Source organism: Equus przewalskii, chromosome 3, assembly GCF_037783145.1.
Source record: "Equus przewalskii isolate Varuska chromosome 3, EquPr2, whole genome shotgun sequence".
In the NCBI taxonomy this organism is placed as follows: Eukaryota; Metazoa; Chordata; class Mammalia; order Perissodactyla; family Equidae; genus Equus; species Equus przewalskii.
Genome location: NC_091833.1, coordinates 75,833,740 through 75,850,592, shown reverse-complemented (window position 1 = coordinate 75,850,592; position 16,853 = coordinate 75,833,740). Strand labels below are relative to the sequence as shown.

The following is a 16,853-nucleotide window of genomic DNA, read 5'->3' as shown; positions in this document are numbered from 1 at the left end:
CTACCTTCCCAAGATGCCAATAGTACTCACTTCGAAACATGATGAAAGTGAGATCTACAAAGTTTGTACCAGTTACCTCTTGAAATATTAACCATTTATTCTAAGATGACTTAGTGAGAAGGGGGCTAGAGGGTACACATTGACAGCATGGGTCTGTGTATTAGGAAGTTCATGGACCTGACTGCATTTTAGGCCAGCTTATCCCACTAGCATTTATCTCAACACTGGGATCTGGGACTTGATGTGCCAATTGTTCATTGTACACAGCTATAGTGCTTACTCAACTAGGAATAGCAGAAGGTAAAGACTTCTGATTGACATATGTTATGCAGTGTGTACAGGCAAAAGTTGATAAACTGGTTAAATGCTCTGATAGTTGCAGAATAGACTCTGGATACCAAAAAGATAGAACTTGAATCTTTTTTTTGAGGAAAATCAGCCCTGAGCTAACTACTGCCAATCTTCCTCTTTTTGCTGAGGAAGACTGGCCCTGAGGTAACATCCATGCCCATCTTCCTCTATTTTATATGTGGGACGCCTACCACAGCATGGTCTGCCAAGCAGTGCCGTGTCTGCACCCGGGATCCAAACCGGTGAACCCTGGGCCGCCAAGAAGTGGAATGTGCAAATTTAACTGCTGCGCCACTGGGCTGGCCCCTTGAATCCTTCTTATCTAAGATTTTCAGGTACTTTTATTTTTTTTAATTTTTTAATTTTTATTTTTTTGAGGAAGATTAGCCTTGAGCTAACATCTGCTGCCAATCCCCCTCTTTTTGCTGAGGAAGACTGGCCCTGAACTAACATCCATGCCCATGTTCCTCTACTTTATATGTGGGACGCCTACCACAGGACGGCTTGACAAGTGGTGCCATGTCTGCACCCGAGATCCGAACTGGTGAACCCTGGGCCACCAAAGCAGAATGTGCAAACTTAACCACTGTGCCATCAGGCCGGCCCCTTCAGGTACTTTTAGATCACGTAAGGTAAACTTCTACTTGTTCTGCAGTGTCCATTCTCCCCTTCTTCCCTTAAGTAAGAAAAATCCAAAACGGTCCCCATTTCCCCTTGCAACTCCCAGCTTCCTTGTGGGTGGGTGTGGCCATGCAACTGTTGACCACTGGACAATGTAAAATGATGTGCACAACTTTCAGCTCTTCTCTTCTTTTAAATAGGGAAGCTGCATGCTCTTCACTTTCTTCCCCTCTTCCCACTTCCTGGGAAAGGATGACAACTTGAGCAACCACCTTAGAGCTAGAGATGGAAGCCATGGAGTGTCCCACCAGTTAGATCCTTGGATGACTACACGGAGCAGAGCCACCTACTCACTTCTATCTTATTTAAGCCAATGTATTTTGGAGAAATTGATTTTCTACCATTTTTTCATGAGCCAACTGCTAAGTTGCTCTGTCAACTAGACTCTAAATAAGAAGTGACATCTGGTCTCAATAAAAATAGTAGTGGGAGAAACTTGAATGTAGTAGAACTCCTTTTTAGGTATATTTGGGTCACAGATACATATATATATATACTCCCTATAAAAAAATAACTTCTATTTACAAATTCAAAACATTACAAATCAGCACAGTCCTGAGTAGTTAAAAAAAGGTGGGAGCAAGGGGGTTTTATTATAGCCATATTTAATACAATTCAATGTATGTAGTTATGTTTAATAGAGTTAATATGCAATGTGAACAAGGTCAGCTTCATATATTTATCTGTTTTTTCTTCTTCTGCAGATTGTACACCAGGGAAGGCGGCTTCTTGGTTTTATAGGCCACACTTCTCTTGAGGCGCTCTCCTTTGATGTTAACGATATGTGGCAAGAGAGGGGTCCGGACCGTCAGAACTGTTCCTTGAGGCGTATAGCCTCGGAGACGCAGTCTGTCCTTAAAATGTGGCGTAACTGCAACCCAACCTATGCAGGCAGGCGACAGAACACAAAATGGCATTAGCAACCATCTTATTACAAATACCAAACCAAAGCTCAAAATGGAGGAGCAACAGAGGCTATAGTCTCTTTCACTTAATTTTTTTAAAAAGCATTACAGTGCATTTGTGAAAAGGTACAAATTTATTTTCAGAGTAGGTTGCATTTATGAATAAACTAGTATGTATTTCTTAAAATTCTCAGCTTATGTCAGGTAAGGCACATTTCTATAAAAACATACTATACGTCATAAGGCTACTTTATTCACCTTTTAAAAAGTGCCCGGTGTAAAATTACCTGCAGAGGAAAACTTGATGTCAGCCACTGCTTCAGATTCCCCAAGTCCTTCTTCTAATGTAATGTCTTCACCAACAAGAGGAGGAAATCCTGCCATTCGCTCTTCTCCACCCATTGGGACCTTCCATTGAGACAAAATGAAGAAGTTTGGAAATTCAAATTAAATTCCCCATAACTAATATTAAGTAAAGCACTGATAAGATAATTCTGTACAGGGATCAAGAATAAAATCCTTTTAAACATTCAGCTCTTGAAAAAACTCTGAATCACTTCTAGGTCAAATGCAAAAGCACAGGCGCTCTGTGATGAGATGAAGCCTACAGATCCCAGTGCCAAGGGCCCCATGTGGACATGCACCTGGAGGTAGCCTCCTGAGAGCACAATCTTGCTTTATTTGTTTACACTGTTTTTATAGCCCTCCATAAAGCTTCACACAGAGTAATGTGGGACAAGTAGGGCAACATCCTTCCAAACACCTTGTTTCTTGAGGTCTGGCTGGCCACAAAGATTAATCTCTACCTTATTACAAGTCAAGGGTACATGTATGATAGGTAAGATTCAACTTCTATGTTTATAGATATTCTAGGAATTGGAAATAACTGGAAAATAATTTATTAATTAATCTCGTGTTTAGCACTAGGGACACAAAGATAGAAGTTACAATATGGTCCCTGGCCCCAGGAGATCAGAAGGTGGAAATAACAGGTAAACAAATAACAAGGTAAGAAATGTGATGAAAGGCAGCTATTACTAAGTACTATGGTTGTGGAGGAAGAAGTCGGTCAAGGAAAACATTAATGAAGAAGCAATATCTGAGCAGTATTGTGAGAAACAGGTCAAAGTTACTCAGTGGATGCTATTCTGGGTTAGCATCATGCACAGACACAAAAAGCTGGCAGAGGGCTAATGAGTTCAGGGAACTGTAGTTTAACTGTCCAGAGTATGTTACGTGTGTATCAGTGAGAGGCTATCAGTTTAGACTTCTCTCAGTAATGTGGAACAACCAAGTAATTACAAGCAGGAAAGAGAACACAGATAAGAATAAAAAAAGGATACTTGTGACCTACTTTGTATTTTGGAAAGATCTCTCTAGTGCAGGGCTTCTCAACCTCAGCACTACTGACATTTTGGGCTGAATAAGTCTTTGTTGGGGGTAGGCTGTTCTGTGCATTATGGTATTTTTAGTAGAATCCCTGGCCTCTACTTTGGCATCCATCAAGTTGTGAAAACCAAAAATGCCTCCAGGCATTGCGAAATGTCCCCTGGGGGCAGAGGTCAACCCTGGGTGAGAACCACTGCTCTTGTGGCTGTGGAGGTATATTCGGGGTAGGGGTGGGAGGAGGGCAGTAAAAATGGGATGTTGGGAAAAATACTTAAGGATCTCAAAAACAGCCTAATGGAAGCAGATTACAGCCTGAACTACAAGGCTGGATTCAGAGATAATTAGGAGGCAGGACTGACTAACTGGGAAGGTCAGGAAACCAGGAAGCAAGAATGAATCCCAGAGCAGCCCAAGAACCATCTGAGTCACACTGGGAGAGAAGACTAGGACTGTTGCTTTGGAAAGTATCAATCATGTCCCTTCTGAAAACTACACAGATGCATGGGGGTAGAGTGACACAGAGTTCATTTTTATGACAGCCATGTTATACAAACTAAGGAAGTTTTCTTTCCTGCAAGTCTCAAGCTGTATTTCAACTTGGTATTATTATTTACCTAAAAAGTGAACAAATGTAATAGAACAACTCAAGTCTTTTAGTGGGGAAAAATCAATAGATCGTACCTTGCTGACTGCCTTTATGTGCTCACTCACCCTACAAATCCTGCAGGTCTTTGGAATATTAACTTTAGGGCAGTTATTTCAGTGGTTTTAATTTCAGTCTGGCTTTCTTAGGAAATTCAGAGAGGGGAAGTATTTACTTCTCAACTCAGGTTTGTTTTGATCCTGTTTGAAGGGAGGGTGTATATTTTGCATTTTGACTTATTTTCATTTGCATGAGCACTAATGCTAAATCACCTCTGTATTTTTGCAACAGATGTGTCCCATCATCATCATCATCACAAATAATGACACCGCACTTACAACACTTAGAGCCCCTAAACTTAATCCTCTTCGCAACCTTGTGAGGTGGGTACAACACACGGCGGTAAAGGAAACTTGCCTAGTCACACAGCTTTGTTAGGTGGTGGAGTGGAGCAGGCATTTGAACCCAGGCAATCTGGCTCCAGTGATCTTAGCCATTGTACAATACACACTAGCCAACAGTGTGTATGGCGTGTCTAGTTAAAGGGCTGAACAGTCCCCACTCAGCTTTTGGTGAACTTAGTAAGAACAATTTCAGTGGTACAGCAAGGGCCAAACAGGACTGCAGAGGATGGGGCATGAGGAGCAGGAGCAAGGTTTATTGGAAAGAGAAGAAATGAGCAGGACACTGACTTTTGTTTTGTTTTTTAAGGATGAGAGAAATTTTAACATACATACAGGCCAAAGGAAGGAGCAGATAGAGAAGCAGAGAAGAGGTGGGATAATCAGTATGTGTCTCGGATTAAGAACCTAAGAGGAGAGCTTTTCCACCCAGACCAGGGCTTCTCAACCTTGGCCCTACTAACATTTTGGACAAGATAATTCTTTGTTGTGAGGGGCTGTCTGGGCACTGCAGGATGTTTAGCATCATCCCTGGCTCCACCTACTAGATGCCAGCACCATCTCCCAGTTGTGAGACAATCTGTAACTTCTCTTCACTCAGCATTATCCAATACAACTTTCTGCAATGATGCGTCTGTTGGGCACTTGAAATGTGGCTACTGCAACTGAAGAACTAAATTTTAAATTTTATTTAATTTTAACTAATTTGTTTAAATTTAAATAACCACATGTAGCTACCAAATTGGACAGTGTAGCCTAGAGAAAACACAGCTCTGCAGCTATCCTAGGATCAGTCCAAACCAACATTCCTTTTCTTACAGAGTCCACTTCACTTTATAGCCAAAATCTTCAAGGCGAAGAAAGTGAGGGGCGAGCTAGCTGACGGTATAACAAAGATGGTTCTGTCTAACAAAGGCAGGACTGTGGGACTATCACGGTGTATGATAACCTAACTAGCAATCATCTAAGAGTGTTGCCTCACCTTGAGTAATGTATGACCCGCATGCTTGTGATACACGGTATCCGCCTTGTCCAAAGAAGTAACGTGCACGGGAAGGAAGTTAGAAGCCACAACTGTAAACCAAGCTGACTGACTTCCCTCAACAAAGGAAGAGAGAAGTTGTTATTTTATACAATCAAAAACTTGCAAAACCAGCACATTACAAGGTACAATCAATTACGAAAAAAAAAATCAGGCTCACTTTATAAGTACTGGTATGGCAGCTGTAATCAAACTATATTAATGCCAAAAAGAAAAAGGGTACAATATGGGGGAAGCAGAGTCTTTAACAGTTTATGTAAAACTATGATTCCTTCTATAGGTTTGTTGATACTATTCAAAAAAGTAACACTACTTCTATTATTAAAAATAAAAGGAAATAATGTCTGCTTTAACTTTCCCTGGGGAAAGTCAGGTTTAAAATATTAAAATTCTGTGGGCTTTAATGAAATATGTAAGGGTTTTAAGAATGCAAGGCTAAATTCCCAACAAATTATGAATACAAAACCCGAGAAATATGCTATAGCAATGGCCTGTAAGTTGCATTCAGTGTTGTTGGACACATCCATGCTTTATTTTCCTTTTTTTCCCTCACTTTGGCAAAACGAGAAGCAATTCTAGATACTCTAAAATCCCCAGAATGATGCTAATTAAAAAAAAACGTACATATAAAAAAAGTACACATATCATGGGATATAAAGAAGTGTGGAATCTATTTAATGCATATTAACCCTGTACCTAAAGGTGTGACCTATGATTTCCATGTGAAACAATACCACAGGATAGGGACAGTTATCTTTTCTTCTTAAATTTCTTAAATGCCAACCTGTCTGGGGCACTCAACATCCTCCTGAAGATCTACTTTCTTTTTTCCTATTTCTTTTTCCCAAGTTTTTATTATGGACATTTTCAAACATCAATATTTTGCCAGTCTTGTTCATATATCTGCTTTCTTAAAGTAAATCCCAATACTATGTCATTTTTTAATGGTACAGACTTTCCTTACCTGCAGAAAATCTATGCGGCCTATAGCACCCAAAAATAGAACCATTCCTGGTTTAAGCACAAAAGTTCTCGGCACAATGGAATGTGTTGGCAAAACAATATTTACTTCTTTTTCTGTTAGAAGATTTAAAATCTGTGAAGCAAAGGGCAGATATTTTAGAGAATTACTTTTATTGAAGATATGCTATATTGTAATTTACCTGTAAGATAAAAAGTGCTGAAAAAATATTTCAGACTGCACAATAAAACAAAGTACGTCAGAATTTGCTGCACATAAAATTTACACATTCTTTCTGTCTAAATGAATCAGTTTACGGACAGCCCTACTCTTTTTTCATAACTTAATCTTGAGTAATGGCAAAATAACTTTATAGGACTATGAGACTTTCTTATGTCAGCAGCAGCCTGGGAATGTCAAAATCGGTGTGAACTGAAAACACTGATGATTCAATCCCAAGATAGAAAATATGTTCTCTCCATCAAGGCTTCTAGGAAGCAATAGCTTTCGGCTAAAGGTAAGGCAATGTGCTACCTTATGTCCTAGTGGCAAGTATTCGTGCATTAAAGGCAAAATGGTCACCCTACTCTAGGAGCGGGTAAAGAGCTGCAAGAACCCCTTTCTAAATTCTGCTCTTCAGTTTCCTTATTTCCACCGAATACTCAGCAAAAAATGAGAGAAAGTTATGGCTTTCCTCTGGCTTATAAGGATGAAGAGTTCCTAAACAGACGAGAGAAAAGAGAAGAGGAAGTCAGAAAGTACAAAATTCTAGTTAGATTTAAGGAATTGAAATCTGATTTAAAAAGAAAAAGACCAGAGAAGGTAAAAAAAAGGATAAAAAACTTTTGTGAACTTAAGAAAGTAACAAGGAAATAAAAAATAAGTGACACCTAGAGAGGCTGACAAGAAAATAAATAAGAAGGGGACTGCAAGCAGAAGGAGTTGAAGTTAAAGTGATAGAGTAGCATTAGAAAGCAGCACAGTTACTCTAAAGTTATGGATTGCTAAGGAAGAAAAGATGGGACACAAGCACTTATTCCAGGAGGGCAATAGAAGTTAAACGATCTATGATTCTATGACATGGGATACCAAAGAGAATACAATTCTGACAATGAAACTGTAAATGATCCTGATGAGGCAAAGGAAGGAAAAGTAACTAAGAAACCAGTGTTGTTTTACAGAGATAACTAAGCAAATTAGAGACTGGTCAGGAACCAGATTCAAAAGCTGACTAGTGGATGTGTTGTAAGGCTCTATCCTGGAGGGACACTTGAGTCAATCAATGACTTGGATGGTGATCAAAACTGCAAATGGGGGCCGGCTCCGTGGCTGAGTGGTTAAGTTCGCGCGCTCCGCTGCGGCGGCCCAGGGTTCAGATCCTGGGCGCGGACATGGCACCACTCGTCAGGCCACGTTGAGGCGGCGTCCCACATCCCACAACTAGAAGGACGTGCAGCTAAGATATACAACTGTGTACAGGGGGGGTTTGGTGAGATAAAGCAGGAGAAAAAAAATATTGCCAACAGTTGTTAGCCCAGGTGCCAATCTTAAAAAAAAAAACTGCAAATGAATAAAAAGTTATGAGATTTAATGAGTATGTAGGATATAGGCTGAATTTAACAGGATAAAATTAAAGTTGCCCAGGAGATCCTGCAATTGGATTAAGAAGATGTATAAGGGCAGGACGGGTAGAGTTAATCGTATTCTAAATTATGCTCACATTAGGGCACAGATGCAAGAAATTTAGTTCTTAGTGTCATGTTTTAAGAAAAAAACAAATTAGAAAACATTATGTAAAGAGGCCTAGACTGATGAATAGCCTCTCTCAGAGAACAGCTGTGGGCAATGGAGACAAGTAATCTGGATGACGTCAGCACAGTAAGTGCTCAATGTTTGTTGGATGAACTCATGAAAGAGAAGGAAAGAGCAGAGTGAGGAAGAGATAGGACACCACACTTTAAAACGTTTCAAAGTCTGGCAAGGCAAACAGGCATTAAATTCGTTCCACACAGCTTTGAGGAACAATGGGTACAAGTGACAGGGAGACTGCTCAACACAAACAGCAGGTCAAAGACTGAATGGGTTACCTTGGGAGGTAAGGTGACACTGCTCACCTGATGGTAAGTCACTCCTTACTCAGTTTAAGCTGGATGCCCTCTTCATGGATACGGTATAGAGGGAATTCAAGCATGGAATAAGTGGCTGGACTACGGTCATATTTATGATTTCTTCCAACCTCAAAATCTAGGATTCTGTAAACGTCTCCCTAACTAAGGTAACAACCTCAAGGATATAAATAGGTTGTCACGAGTGAACCCTACCAAATGGAACACAGAACTTGATGGCATATAGATTCGTCCCTGAACTGCTTCTATGAATGAATCAGAACTGAGTCTAAAATGAAAGGATACCTCCTTTCCTGTGTTCTGTCAATTACGACAGTACTCGTGTAACTGAAAGTAAATGTTTAAGCTATCAAATACATACACAATTTTCTTTTGTAATTCCAGGGGTGTCATGAAACCAGTGGGCATCTTTCACATCTTCTGGGGTCAACTGTACTCGTTTGGTGGGTTTATCTGCAACAACAGGTTCATTTCCCATGTCAAAGGCAAGTGAATCAGCATCAAACTCGAAGGCAGCTTCATCCTTCTGTTCTTCTGAATACGAGAATGTTCTTCCAACTCTTCCTAGAACAAGATATACTGAAGTTATTAGTCACTCTTTTAAAGCTTTTGACTCCAGACAGGTAATTCTTATGTTTGCCTCAAACAAGTTACTAGGACTAACTATAGTGTATGGAAGTGAGACTACAAAATGATACCTTTGCTTTTTTTCCACAGGCAGTGGGAGCCAGACTCTTGCAATGATCAAGTGAGTGGCTGGCTGTTTACACTGGGTGGCGGTGGGAGGAAGGGTTAGAAATCAAACTGTTTTTAGTAAATGGAAGGTTGAAAAGAGATACCAAGGAAAGGGTGACAACCTACACTCATGTGTGGTCAATGACAGACCACATATACGACAGTGGTCTCACACGAGATTAGTATCATACTATAGCCTAGGTGTGTAATGGGCTACACCGTCTAGGTTTGTGTAAGTACACTCTACGTTTGCACAATGACAAAATGGCCTGATGATGCATTTCTCAGAACCTATCCCCATGGTTAAGTGATGCATGACTGTAATTTAAAGCTGCTGTGTGAAGTCAACAACCCGTACTAGTCTGTAGGGAGGGGGCTGTATCTTAGTGAAAAATGCTTCTACTGGTGACAATGGCTGGGTGGGTGGTTATTGCATGTTTCCTTTCCTGGATTTCTCCAAGTATCTACCATCTCAATTTTCTCAGCACAACAAACCCTGGGTTCCCAAACAGTAGCCTTGCCTCTAAAGGTCCTCTATGTTGCAGAATGAGGAAAATATTCTCTCCCCACAAAAACCGGCTAGCCCCAGACAGCTGTATTTCAGGTTGCTCAACAAAAAATTTTAGCATGACTCCTATAGAAGATGCTTACCTACTACATAGCCATGCTTTTTTAAGAGATTAAGTTGATTTTGTTCTTGCTGACTAAGATCTTCTTCAGCTACAGCTGCATCTTTTTTCAGTCTTTTTTGCCTTTTAAACATTCTGTAAGGAGTTGGGTTGCAAATAGGAAACTTCAGAAGGTTTAATGTAGTACCTGAAATACCAAAGAATAAATACTTTTTTATAAACATCGTACAAGAAAGGGAATAAGAAGAGGAAAACTAACATTTTTGAGGAGGTACACTGTCTTGGGGACTGTGATTTATTTCGCTTAACCTTCATGACAACATTCTACAAAATTATTCTTTTTTTCTGCTTTATCTCCCCAAACCCCCCCTGTACACAGTTGTATATCTTAGGTGCCGGTCCTTCTAGTTGTGGTCTACAAAATTATTCTTACTTTACAGATGAGGAAATTGGCTCAGAGACTGGCTCAAAGGCTCAACCAGGATTTGAATCCCTGGATTAAATCCCAGGATTTAAATCTGCAGGCTTGATTTCTTTCCATCCTACCATCCAGTATAAAAGCACCTCTGTGTATAATTCATCCAAAGTCCAGGACAGAGAAGATCAGCTTATCAAACAAAGTTAAACACTGATTTCAAAAGAACAAGTGAGGCAGTTTTGCCAACTGTTAAATACAAACAGGGTCATAGCAGAACCCATTCTGCAATTACAGAAGTTTCACAGGGTCATAGAAGAACCCATTTTGCAATTACAGAAGTTTCGTAAAGCCACAAAGTTGATATTTCTTCCTAACGAAGCTACACATCCTATTGCATTAGTGAATTATTCAAATGTTAAATGCGTATAGTATACTGATCTCATGAAGAAACTCAAGATATGAAGAGTTAGACTGAGGGATGGAAGGAGGTTTACAAAGTAAAGGAAGGACTTTTGTGAGAAACATGCAAAGAAGTAAAGCTACAAGGGAAACCTCCAAGAGAGCAGGAACTCTGCTTTGTTCGCTGGTTCATCTACAGTGCCCAGAACAGTGACTGGAACATAGAAGTGCCCCATAAATATTTCTATTAGAAAATTACTACAACATATACTGAATTTCTAAGTACTAAGCTGACACAGAAAAGAGGTGTGACCAAAGTAGGGAGACAATTTTTAAAGGGAAGACTCCAGACTTCCAACTTCTTAGACAACGAAGGGGAATGCCTCGTATGGCTCACCAGGCCAAGGGGAAATGGTGGCTTTGTCGATAGCCTCAGCGCCCTTGGCGATGCAGTAATCGGACTCCAGGAGCGTGTTGAAGAGAGTGGACTTGCCAGCGTTGGTGGCGCCAACCAGGTAGACGTCGCCGCGGTAGCGCCAGGAGCGCTGAAGCGCGGAGATCAACTCTTCCACGCCAAAGCCAGTCTTGGCGCTGATGAGCCGCACGTCCCTGAGCACCGTGCGGGACCTGGCTGAAGGATTCGAATTCTCCTCCTCGTCCCGTGGCCCGTCCCCGCCGGGGTGCTGTGGCCCTCGGTGGCCAGGGAGCGGCAGGAGCCCCGCACGTGCACAGTCGTCCCACAGCCGCTCCCGGAGCCTCTGCCGGTAGCCGGGAGCGTCCTGGGGCAGCAGGTCCACCTTGTTCCCCAGCACGATCAGCTGCTTGGGGCCCACCAGCGCAGGCAGGTCGGGCAGCAAGGCGTCGGGCAGATCGAGCAGGTCCACCATGTAGAGCACCAGGGCGGGCCCGGGCCGCCGCAGCGCGGCGCTCACCAGCTCCAGGTACTGCTCGCGGCTCACCTGCAGGCGCAGGGCGCGCCGGTGGTGCACCAGCAGCCAGCAGCGCTGGCACACGGTCCTCGCCAGCCCGCCGTCGGCCTGCGCCGCCGCGCTCAGGAACTTCTCGCTGGGCAGGTAGCCGGGCATGCCGGGGTCCTGGCAGTGCAGCTCCGCCCCGCAGCCCGAGCAGTTCAGGCCGCTGGGCGGCACCGTCGGGTCCGGGTGCCCCACGACCGGATGCTCCCGGCGCCTGGCCCGTAGCTTCTGCTGCCGCCGCTCCTCCCGCCGCTGCTGCTGCTGTCTCTCTTCCTCCTCCTGCCGCTGCTGCAGCGCCCGCAGCTGCTCTTCGGGGGTCGGTTCGGGCTCCGGCTCCGGGACGTACTCGGGGAACAGAAAACGCTCCTCCATGTCAGCCCTTCCTTCGTAACCCCCAGTCGCCATCGGGCCACGAGGGAGCCCACGTCCCAGGCCCGATGGGTGCTGGGAGGAGAAGGGGGTCGTGCGCCTCCTCTCGAGGAGAGGCTCCCGGAGGCCATGGCGCGCTACCCTGAGAGCGGATCCCCGCAGGAAGCCGCAGAGAAGCCTACCAGTTAGGCGTGCTGGCAGCATGGAGAACACGGCCCCGGCAAAGGGGCGGAGCCACGTGCGCGCACGCGCAATGGGGCCAGAGGTGTGCGTTAAAACCGAGGGAAAGCCCCGACTACCTGAGAGCTGTCATTTGTCAGCCGCTGCACTTCGTCTCCTCCTCCCGGGTCTAATCCCGTGAGTTACCGCGATGAACGCTGTGAGGCTTGGGAACCCGCTTCAAGCTAATACAAAGGCACCGCGGGCCTAGACTTAGCTGAATGGGCAGGAAAGGCTAGTGAGTCAGGGTTTGTTCCCTTTTAGGCTTCTTCAGTGCGCCACCGCTGGCACAACCTGCCCATAATAAATCACATTTTTAAAAGCTTCGTGTTTTTTGGTGTTTAGAAATGCAAAAAATAAGAGCATCGAATGCCGCAGACTCATGGCCACAATTAAGATTAATATATCTTCTTGGCTTTTTTTTAGGTGTCATTATTTGTGCAACAACATTAGAAAACAAAAACTTTCACCGGCTGAATCGGGCCCTCTGACCATAAGAGCCACAAGAGGAGTCCGCCTACAATTTGCGCGTGCGCAGTTCTAACCTTTAGCTTACCATTTGCGCAGGCGCAGATCTTATATTGCCTTTGGCGTGAGACGCAGAGTATTCTGGGAACGCCGGAGACGGAAATCACTTCGTCTAACGCTCGGAGAAGTGGTGGCTGCTCAGCGGCTTTCTCTTTGTGACTTCAAGAGTTAGGAGCTCGGGAACCGTTTGCCAATATGTATGACGCGGACGAGGGTAGGTGCCCACTCAGATCACTCCGCTGCGACCCTTCTGAGTAGGGAAACGTGGGGAGCTGGACGACTTGAGGATTTGCGGCCTCTTTCCCAGCCCGCCGCTCGAGTGTCCCCAGTCGTGTTCCCCACGTCCCCCAGGCCGGGAGCGAAGCCGCGATGGCGAGAGGTGGAGGGTGCAGGGAACGTAGCCTTAATGTACCGGGCCAGGGTGACGCTTGTCGTCTCCCCTTTCAGCTGGATAAATCGGATACCGCCTCCCCGTATTGAAATAACGTGCAGAACCGTAAGACAAATTCCATTGTTTTGGCTTTGTCTGAAGCAGAGGGCTCCTTTCTTGATGTCCTTGTAGGCTAGACCTAGTGGATTTATTGAATATTTGAATTTTGGAGCGTCAGCTTGTGCCGGGAATTGTGCTGAGCTCTGCAAATACACTGGAGACAAAGAATATAGTGTGTGTGTGGCGGGGGGAGAGGTCGGTCTAGTCTGGCCTTCATGCTGTCGTATGGCTAAGTCAGTTGTCTTAAAAGATGACGCTTAAATTCCCTTTTCCCACAAGATGACACAGTTCTCAGGTGGTATATATTCTAGGACCAATGTATCTTTTTTTTTTTCTTTTCACGTGTAGAATTTTTAGTCCTGTCTAGTGTGTTTTCATTATGTATTTTAAACCTTCCTCTTCCGTTCTCCACAGCTGCTATTTCACACCTCATGTTCTTCTAGCTCCCAATCCTGTGGCCACCCCTCACATTTTCCCGTATTTCCTCAGCTGCTTCATGGGGAAAATAGAAGCAAAAGCTTCAACTCTACTGTTTAAAGTGCTCTATCTCGTTTATATCTTGAGTCTAGAAATTTATTAGCATCATTACATCCTCTTTTCTTAACTTCTATCTCAGGAAAAAAATTCAAAAAGTTTTTTTAGCATAGTTTTTTGAGTAGGTAATATGATATAATATTCTTATGGCTCACAAGCTGGAAAATATAAAAATGTTAAAGTATAAGGTCTTGTTCTTGTCCACCATCTGTCCAGTGTGAGCCCCCTTCACAGTAGGTAACTACTTAGATTCTTCTCTCTCCAGGGTGCTTTGTGTGTATTCAAGGAAATATAAATGGAATTCTATTTTCCCCCTTTTTACAGACAAAAAGTAATATTCACACTTTTCTGCACTTTTATTTTTGTTTTATATAGATCTATATATATATATCTAGGAGATTTTCGTATAGTACATAGCACCCTAATTTTTTTTCCCCACAGCTACCTAGTTTGTATGGATATACTATGACTTAAGTAGTGTCTTATTGATTGATACTTGGGTTATTTCCAGTCTTTTTTCTGGTTCAAACTGTTTAATGAATAATCTTGTACATGTCATTTTGTCTAATACAAGTATGTAGGATAAAGATGTAGAATTGTAAGGTCAAATAATATACAAGTTTAACAATTTGCTAGATGGTGCCAAGTGACCAACATAGTGATTGACTAATTTATATTCTCATTAGCAATATGATAATCCTGTGGAACAAGGGTTAAAGTTATCCCGTTTATCAAGTCTGCTCCATCGTTGAGTCTGTATTCCATTCCTACCTGTGTCCTTTGATATCTTTATTAAATATGTGCCCGTATCAGTTCTCAGACACCCCTTTTCAGCTGGCTTCTTTCTATGTGAAATAGTAGATCTCTCTTGCCCTCAAGAAAACAAGTTAAACTCTTTATTTTAGTTTTCTTCCCATATTTTGCTTTTCTCCTTCCAGTCACAGCCAAGCTTTTAAAAAGAATAGGCTCCTCGTTTTTGCCAATTCCTGTCTTTCAGGTTCTCCTCAACGCATTGCAGTCTGATTAGGCTCATGCCACTACATTAAAACAGATCTTAATAAGAATATTAGTGATCTCTCAATTGATAAATACGATGGTCATTTTAAAAACCTTATTCAAACCCTGTGATACTCAACATTGTTGATGACTTCCTCCTGAAAACTCACTTCTTTCTGCTACATCACTCTCACTTAATTCTTCTTACTTATCTTGTCACTCTCTTCTGCTGTTCACATTATCCCTGGATGATTTCATCCATTCTCATCTATATGTGGATGACTTCTGAATATATATTTCCAGTTCAGATTTCTTGCATATCTAACTGCCACTGGATAACTTCACTATCTCCTAGGCCCCTCAAACTTGTCACTGCCCAAGCTGAGCTCTCTATTTTCTTTTATTCATCACCCTCCCAAAGCTGCTTCCTCCTGTGTTCTCCCTCTCTGTGAATGGTATCACCCTCTTCTATTGTTGAAGCCAGAAGCCTGGGCATCATTCTTGATTCCTCTCTTTCCGCTCCTGTGTCTTATGAGTCACCAAGCCCTGAGGGTTCTGTCTCCTTAATATATCTAATCTGATCACTTCTCTATCTCCTCTGCGCAATTCTAGTTCAGGACACCACCATCTCTTGCCTAGACTACTTCAGACTTTTAACTGGTTTGTGTATTTCCAGTTTTCTTGCTTCTCCAATATACTCTCCACACTGGCCATTGTGATTGTTCAGAAATGAAAATCTGATCTGGCCACACCCTTGCTAAAACCTTAGAATGGTTCCTCAAAGCTCTATTGGTAAAGACCAAACTCTTTTACCACTGCAACTTCACACTCTGTGCCTCAGCTACATTGGCCTTCTTTCATTCCTTGAATAGCTTTCATTGTGGAGTCCTCACTGCCTCCCCCTCACCTCCTCCTTTTTGCCTGGTTTACTCTGGTTTAGTCGTATGTGAGGTCTCTGCTCAGCTCAGCTTTTGGAAAGTCTTCCCTAACCTCCTCTGATCCTGTTTAGGACCGTCCATATCACTTTGTTCTTGCTTGTAATTGACTTCGTCTTGTCTGTATCTCCCCAGTAGGTGATGATCTCCCTGAGGATGCAGCCATCTTTTATATTGTTGATCTCCAATGCATCTCATCACCAATGCCTGTGATATAGTAAACACTCACATTCAGTAAATATTTGATGAATGGATGAATGAATAAATAAGTCTTCTTCATAGATTCATTTTCCTTCCATGACTCTTAATAGCAGTGTTGCCTGTCTCCTGCCTTCAGTCTTCCTTCTCTGTGTAAACTGTATTCTACCAACCACTTGTTAATAATTCCCACTTTTTGTACTTTAGACCCCTTATCTGAGTTTCATATTTATATCCAGTTTCCTACTGCAGGTATTTAAAGGGATAAATGATCTACAAGAATATTCAAAGCTGACCTTATCATCTCCTCTCCTTTTCCCACCTTCTTACTTGCTTCTCCTGTGTGTCTGTGATATTAATTTCCAGTCTGTTAGAATGCTAGAAATCTCTGAGCTATTTTAGGTACTTTTGTCTTTCTTACTTTTCCCCCATGTGTAGGGATCAGTAATTGCAGTCCATTCAAGAAGCATTTATTCAATAATTTATTTTGGATATATATCAAATTTTGAATCCAAAGCTCTTAAGTTTTGCAGACCATATATATAGGTCAGAATATAAAAATGAATAAAAATACAGCACACTTACTCTTTTACATAAGAAGATGAGACTAATATTAGAGGACCAGTGCACACTTATTTTTTCAAATACCCTGTTCAGATTATTGTTGCTGTATAACTCCCCCAAAATTTGGCCACTTAAAAATTAGTTTAATTTTGTTCATGGATTCAGCGGATCAGGAATTTGGACAGAACTTGGTCGGAATGACTTGTCTGCTCCATGATATCAGTGATTCATTTGGGAGGACTAAAAGGCTTGGTGTTGACAGCTGGGGCCTGGATGATCTGGGGTGTTGACTCACGTGTCTGGCACCTACTCTACGAGGACTCAAGGACTGGAATTTCTGACTGGAACATCTATAAGTGGCCTCAC

General features: G+C 42.6%; 2 protein-coding genes across 3 annotated transcripts in view; one reads left to right on the top strand and one right to left on the bottom strand.

Annotated features, from left to right (window-relative positions):
* Positions 1-1,592: 1,592 nt before the first annotated feature.
* NOA1 (nitric oxide associated 1) lies at positions 1,593-12,265 on the bottom strand. Of its 2 annotated transcripts, none has more exons than XR_546221.2 (7): positions 11,078-12,227; positions 9,886-10,050; positions 8,861-9,063; positions 6,377-6,508; positions 5,353-5,464; positions 2,225-2,345; positions 1,593-1,915 (listed from the first exon to the last, which is right to left on the bottom strand). XR_546221.2 is itself a non-coding variant. In XM_008528627.2 (7 exons), exons 1-7 carry the CDS (start codon positions 12,225-12,227, stop codon positions 1,704-1,706), a joined length of 2,100 nt encoding a protein of 699 aa, XP_008526849.2. In that variant the 5' UTR covers positions 12,228-12,265; the 3' UTR covers positions 1,593-1,703. The 2 variants fall into 2 exon arrangements, 1 of the variants encoding a protein (XP_008526849.2); XM_008528627.2 differs by having other exon boundaries at positions 5,353-5,469; positions 11,078-12,265.
* POLR2B (RNA polymerase II subunit B) overlaps positions 12,251-16,853 on the top strand; it is a 44,517-nt gene continuing 39,914 nt past the window's right edge. Inside the window, exons 1-2 of the mRNA XM_008528626.2 lie at positions 12,251-12,380; positions 12,810-12,984. Of these exons, the coding sequence (XP_008526848.1) occupies positions 12,966-12,984 (19 nt within the window). The 5' untranslated portion in view covers positions 12,251-12,380; positions 12,810-12,965. The remainder of the gene's footprint in view (positions 12,381-12,809; positions 12,985-16,853) is intronic.